This window comes from Mya arenaria, chromosome 14 (assembly GCF_026914265.1).
Source record: "Mya arenaria isolate MELC-2E11 chromosome 14, ASM2691426v1".
NCBI lineage: Eukaryota > Metazoa > Mollusca > Bivalvia > Myida > Myidae > Mya > Mya arenaria.
In genome coordinates this window covers 21,240,501-21,247,022 of record NC_069135.1, presented here as the reverse complement: position 1 = coordinate 21,247,022, position 6,522 = coordinate 21,240,501, and the positions used below count along the sequence as shown (strand labels likewise).

Here is a 6,522-nt window from a genome sequence, read left to right as displayed (position 1 = left end):
TGTCAGAAATCGGTTCACTTTAACTACACTGCAAGTAGATCGCGTAGTTCTTTCAATTTAGCAGTTCAACTTAATCAACTGGTTGTCCGGTTAGCGCATTCTCTTCTCAACAAGGTGACCCGGGTTTGATTCCCAGTCTGGGTACATGTAAGTTTGGTTAGTGGTCATCAAGTCAGACAAGTGGGTTTTCCCCGGGTACTCCGGTTTCCCCCACAACACAAGACCACACTCTCCCACAACATTGTGCCAACAAGAGTTATTAATATAAGTTGCAATAGCTTGTTTCACAATTGTAAAATAAGTTTAAAATAACTTTATTAATGCCTTGGAACTCTTAATTATGTTTGAAATAAAACTCTTCACTGGCAACGGATTTAAACTTAAACTACAAATACAACCTTAAACACAACATTTAATTAATAATATTATTAAAAAAATTATGAACTACTTCTACTGATGTACCGGCATACATCCAAGGTTGTTTTCGATAATAAAGGCCGAGGAGCTCCGAATGGACTACAGCAGGGATGTTATGCAAGAACTTGAATGTTGGTCAGCGCTCAAAACATGTTTATAATATAAACCTTATATTTGGTACATATTGATCACAATGATAATGCATAAATAAAAAGACTTCTTATATCTTACAATTTTTTATTCTGTACTGAGTAAAAATCAATGATCCAGATTTTTTTTGTCTAAATTAACAGTAAGAAAAAGACACAGATCTCATAAGAATTACAATCATTTGACTTATTTATACATGGATTTCTGAGAATCAGTAAAGTATGATAACACTTATTCTTTTTGGTATTATTTTTTGAGAAGCTATATGCAAAATTATTACTAATTAGCACTTTAAACAGTATTGATACAAAACTAATCTAGAAAAGAAAATAGCCAGCTACTGCTTTGAAAAAAATGAATACTTTATTACATTGACCTACCTACAGCTAAAATGTTTCAGTACTAACTCCTTCATTTAGACATTATATTCATCAATTTTAAAGGCTAATACAGTAGACATTGTGCGCTTAGTGAAAAAAGTTTATTACTTAATAAAGAAATAGAAAGTATCACAACAGTTTTGTGCTAAGCCCGCAACATTCATATCAAAAAGAGAATGAATGATCGTAAATAATATAATAAACACAAATGAGATGACACAACAGATATACAAGTACCAATATTAAAAGAAATACGCTCTTCATAACATTTTGTGATAATGTGTAATACAGATCATGCTGGAACACTTGTTTTTCATACAGTAAAATAAAGCAACACATTTCACAGAATCAGATGCAAAGTGGACGGAATACAACATTAAGAAACTAAAAGGCATTTATAACAATGAATATCACACAAACTTACTCTTGTCTGTTCGTTACGTTTATGTATGCTGATATTTCTTAGCAAGTTAATTAAATTAAAACATTAATAGACATTTAAGTTAAACATAATTTTACTTTTAAAACAAGTACAATGTACATGACTTGTATACATGTCATGATGTAGCTAATTAACAATTGTTTCAAATCATTGTTCTTCTTGGAATGTTGTTATAGATCAGATATGTTAAATGGATGGTATTAAACTGCTCTTCGCTTGCTCTACATTTGTCAATCACCTTTTCTTAGCAGAAATTGAACTTTTCAATTGTTCTGTTAACCAATCAATGCCTTCGTGTAAACCTTCTCCTGTTAAACCATTACTGGCACATATATGCCACGGCTTGTCTCTAATTTCTTCTAGCTTCATCAGTGTTGATACCTTAACACTGGACACTGCATCTCGCAAATCAGATTTGTTTGCAAAGAACAGAATTGGCACACGCTTGTGCGCAAGTTCTCCATGCTTCATAAGACTATCAAGTTCATCCTTGGCTACTACCATTCGGATTTTGTCGCTGCTGTCAATGACAAAAATGATTCCTTGACAGTCTCTGTAATACTGCTCCCACAAGGTTCGATATCTCCCTTGACCTGACATATCAAATGCAGTAATTGTCAATGATTTCGCCTTAAACTTCTCTACCGAAAACCCAATAGTTGGTACAATGTCCATTGCACGTGAATCTTCGCCCTTCATCTGGTTCAGAATAGTTGTCTTTCCACTGTTGTCAAGTCCAACCACTAAAATATTTGCCTCCTCGTTCCTTAAACCGAACAGTCTGGCTAATTTGTCGAGAAAGCCCATGATTTCACTCCAATAGACTCAGGTATCCAGTGTAAACAAGTTCAGGCCAGGTGTGAAAAGTTCAAACCTCTAAAGGTAACATTTCTGTACCGTTGATTTTAATTAAACAATAACAGTTAACAGCGAATAAGGAAATTATAATGTCCCATACAATCGTTTTTTTTTTTAAAAATGGTCTTTGTTTGATCCAAAAAGCTTCTTATTTTGTTTAGTTTTGACGTTGACAGAAGAATTTTATGTCATCAACGGTGAAAACAAAAGGCAACCGAAAAAATAAATATGGCGCCGCACTACCAGTGTAGGCTAACTAGAACTATTTCAGTTTTATATTGTCATGTAACTTCAGTTGCAAGAACTTTATTCTTAAGGGAATAAAAACATCAAGATTGAGTTTTTTACAGATACAATTAAAAAGAAATTAAAAAGAACATTCAACTGCACATCTCGTACTGTTGTGAAAACATTATTATTACATTTACACAGCTGATTTCACGTTCCTGTACATATATGTCACCCCTTTCGAAGGAAACATATAATAGGTACATATATTGCTAAAAACAACAAAGTTAAGTAGTGCACATTCAGCGATTGCATTGCTGATCCAATGTGGGAAGGGGGTAAGGGGGTAACCCAGCGTGCGCACCCCCCCCCCCCCACCTAAACCCGTCCAAGTTTACTTGTTATGTCAATATCGAAGAAAAATGAAATAAAATACGCCCAAAATGCACCGTTTTGGATTGTATTGGTAAAACTATAATTAGGGCTTTTCCCAAACGTTGTCAGGACATAACGGATAAGGGTTACTGGGTACACTGAGGTTCCTTGGTGTTCATGATGCTACTTGGTTTATATACATGAGGTAACTTGGCGTACATGAGGTTGATTGGTACACTAATGGTGTTAATGATTAGTACCGTGACAAGTGGAACTTTCTTCCGAAATATATTATGTCTGGGTTCGTGAAACACTACAATTCAGTGTGATTTGTCGTGCAAATGGGTCAATTTAAGAAAACGCTTTTGTGTTGTGTGACCCCAAACTTACAGGTTCTAAGGACATTTTAGACCATTATAGGCCATGGACATTACGGACCAGACATAACTGACCATATTTGGGGACATCACGGTGCCGTGCATACTAAAACAACAGCATAGTAAGTTTTGGGTATACAAATAACGGTCTCGACAATAGATTTTGAAGCAAATAAAACGCACGACAGCTTAATAGACGTCACATCGCCTGATGTCAAATGTGACGTATGGTGAATCGTGAAAACTAATACAGCAAATTGTACAACACCAATCGATTCGTTATTTACAGAATGATATAAAAATAAATAATGGTTAATGAAAATGACTAAGATACTGGTAAAACATCAGAAAAAAAAAAACGCAAAGGTATACAGCTAACGCGAGATGTGAACAACGTCATTTCCAAAAAGACGCGTAGCAATTGTTTGTTGACAGTTTGTCTTTTGCTTGATTTTCGTCAATAAAATCAATTTCTAGCGAAAATATGGGAAATTGTTTTGGAAAAAAAGAGTAACAAAGTTGGTCCTGATCCGAGGCAACGTAACGATGACGTTTCTGTCATTATTTTGTCAAATACTCAGTTCCGTCCGTCGTCCACATTGGTTAACTATCGCGACATGGAAGAGGAGTTGAAGAAGGGCGAAGAAATGGTTGGCGACATTGACAAAGGTGTGTATCAAAATAAAATCATATCTTAAATATTGAACAAAATATATATATTTGTATAGTCCATATAACTTACTTTATGTATGTTAACAAAACGCCAATGAAAAATAAGTTATCCAAAATGATATAATTTCTGCAAAGTTTGTCAGAAATATATGTTTTCCTTCATCCGATGCTAGATACCAATGCATATATTAAACTTAACCATGGACATAACCTGCGTCCCGGGTTCGAACCCATGACCCGGGACACTTTTATGATAACTGAGCTGGTCATGTGATTGGATTTTACCTATACACATTTATATCATATCTATATAGTCAGTAGTTCCTTTAAAATTGGTTGAATAAACAGCAACACGACATGCAGTAAAACACACTGTAAACCTGTTTTAAAATATCTGTAACTGATATTGACTGAGAAGATTTGTTCAAGTTGGACGTCATACTTTTCCATTTAGATCAGGATGCCAAAGTGGCCACAGGCGGTGTGGCCTTTGACGTCACCCTTGATGATAAGCCTTTTAACACTACCACTACTAAAGGGGGCACTGTTTATTATTTAATGATATGTAATTCATTAAGTATTTCGCTTAATGGGGTGGTGACTTATATACGATTTTATTTATAATTTTGCTTGGAAATGTGTAAATAGCCGGATACGCCACGCATCCGTAACTAAGTTCATTGGTTACATAATGTAAGTAATCCTTTATCCTGATTCCTTGTCGGTTTCAGGTCTCAACTGGGCCTGCCAAGAAGAAAACGAGAAATACCACACGACAGAGCGAAGCTTCTCAACCCGACGATGCGGTGATTCTTGTTTACATTTTGTTCATTTTGTTGGCACTAAATACTTCCTTTTTCAAATGTTTTAGGCATTTTTCGCTGCATTTTAGAGTATAAAATAGCCTTGTTGGCGAATTGAAACGGTGACGCAATGACGTCAGAGATGCACCGACGGTGGCGTAACGAAGGAAATCGAGAGTGCTAAATTAAAGACCAGTACCGACCTCCTATCATTTGTGGTTGCGGAGATATCGTCGTGTTTGCGTCCCCGCACTGGGTAGGTTTGGGGCACGTTGAAAAGTACGAAATGTCGCGAATTTGGTCATACTTTGACGCGTTGGAAACCGCTGACCAAATATCATCCCGGGCACCCCGACAGGTGCATCTGGTAGGGTAGAGCGTCCCCTAAATGGCAAAATTGGTCCCAGCCGCGGCAAGTGCAGGGATGCTGAGATATCTTCGATAACGCCCACCCCAATTTAGGCATTTTTTGCTGCATTTTAGAGTATAAAAGAGTATTGTTGGCGAATGGAAACGGTGACGCAATGACGTCAGAGATGCGCCGACGGTGGCGTAACGTAGGCGATTGAGAGTGCTAAAATTCAAGACCAGTACGGACCTCCAATCATTTGTGATTGCGGAGATAATGTCGTGGTTTGTGTCCCCGTACCGGGTAGGTTTGGGGCACGTTGAAAAGTACGAAATGTCGCGAATTTGGTCATACTCTGACGCGTTGGAAACCGGTGACCAAATATTATCCCGAGCACCCCGACAGGTGCATCTTGTATCCTAGAGCGTCCCCTAAATGGCAAAATTGGTCCCAGCCGCGGCAAGTGCAGGGATGCTAAGATATCTTCGACACCGCCCAACCCAGTTTTAGGCATTTTTCGCTGCATTTTAGAGTATACAATATCCTTGTTGGCGAATTGAAACGGTGACGCAATGACGTCAGAGATGCTCCGACGGTGGCGTAACGTAGGAAATCGAGAGTGCTTAATTTCAGGACCAATACGGACCTCCTATCATTTGTGGTTGCGGAGATATCGTCGTGATTTGCGTCCCCGTACCAGGTAGGTTTGGGGCACGTTGAAAAGTACGAAATATCGCGAATTTGGTCATACTCTGACGCGCTGGAATCCGGTGACCAAATATCATCCCTGGCACCCCGACAGGTGCATCTTGTAGGGTAGAGCGTCCCCTAAATTGCAAATTTGGTCCCAGCCGAGGCAAGTGCAGGGATGCTGAGATATCTTCGACACCGCCCACCCCAGGTTAGGCATTTTTCGCTGCATTTTAGAGTAGAAAATAGCCTTGTTGGCGAATGGAAACGGTGACGCAACGACGTCGGAGATGAGGTTACTTGGTACACATTAGGTGTTTTGGTACACATATGGTTACATCGTACACACGAGGTAGTTGACTCACATGATGTTACTCGACTCACATGAGGTTACTTGGTACACATGATATTATTTGACTCACATGAGGTTATTTGACTCACATGAGGTAACTTGGTACACACGAAGTGTGTTGGTACACATGAGGTTACTTGACTCACATGGGGTTACTTGAATCGCATGAGGTTACTTGGTACACATGAGGTTGTTTGGTGTTCATGCGGTAAGTTGACTCACATAAGGTAACTTGGTGTACTGAGGTTCCTTTGTGCACACGAGGCTACATGTTATTCATGAGGTCACTTTGTGTACATGAGGTTGATTGGTACACTCATGTTGTTAATGATTAGTATACAAGTGGACCTTTCTTCCGAAATATAATCTGTCTAGGATCGTGAAACACTGAAAAATAGTGTTATTTGTCGTGCAAATCGGCCAATTCAC

General features: G+C 38.3%; 1 protein-coding gene across 1 annotated transcript; it reads right to left on the bottom strand.

Annotated features, from left to right (window-relative positions):
- Positions 1-618: 618 nt before the first annotated feature.
- On the bottom strand, positions 619-2,447 carry LOC128217633 (ADP-ribosylation factor-like protein 6). The gene has a single exon (XM_052924900.1). It carries the CDS (start codon positions 2,194-2,196, stop codon positions 1,624-1,626), a length of 573 nt encoding a protein of 190 aa, XP_052780860.1. The 5' UTR covers positions 2,197-2,447; the 3' UTR covers positions 619-1,623.
- Between the last annotated feature and the right edge of the window lie 4,075 nt (positions 2,448-6,522).

What these genes read in the sequence shown, in the direction of transcription:
- LOC128217633 (XM_052924900.1), bottom strand. Translation starts at nt 2,196, where the DNA reads ATGGGCTTTCTCGACAAATTAGCCAGACTGTTCGGTTTAAGGAACGAG.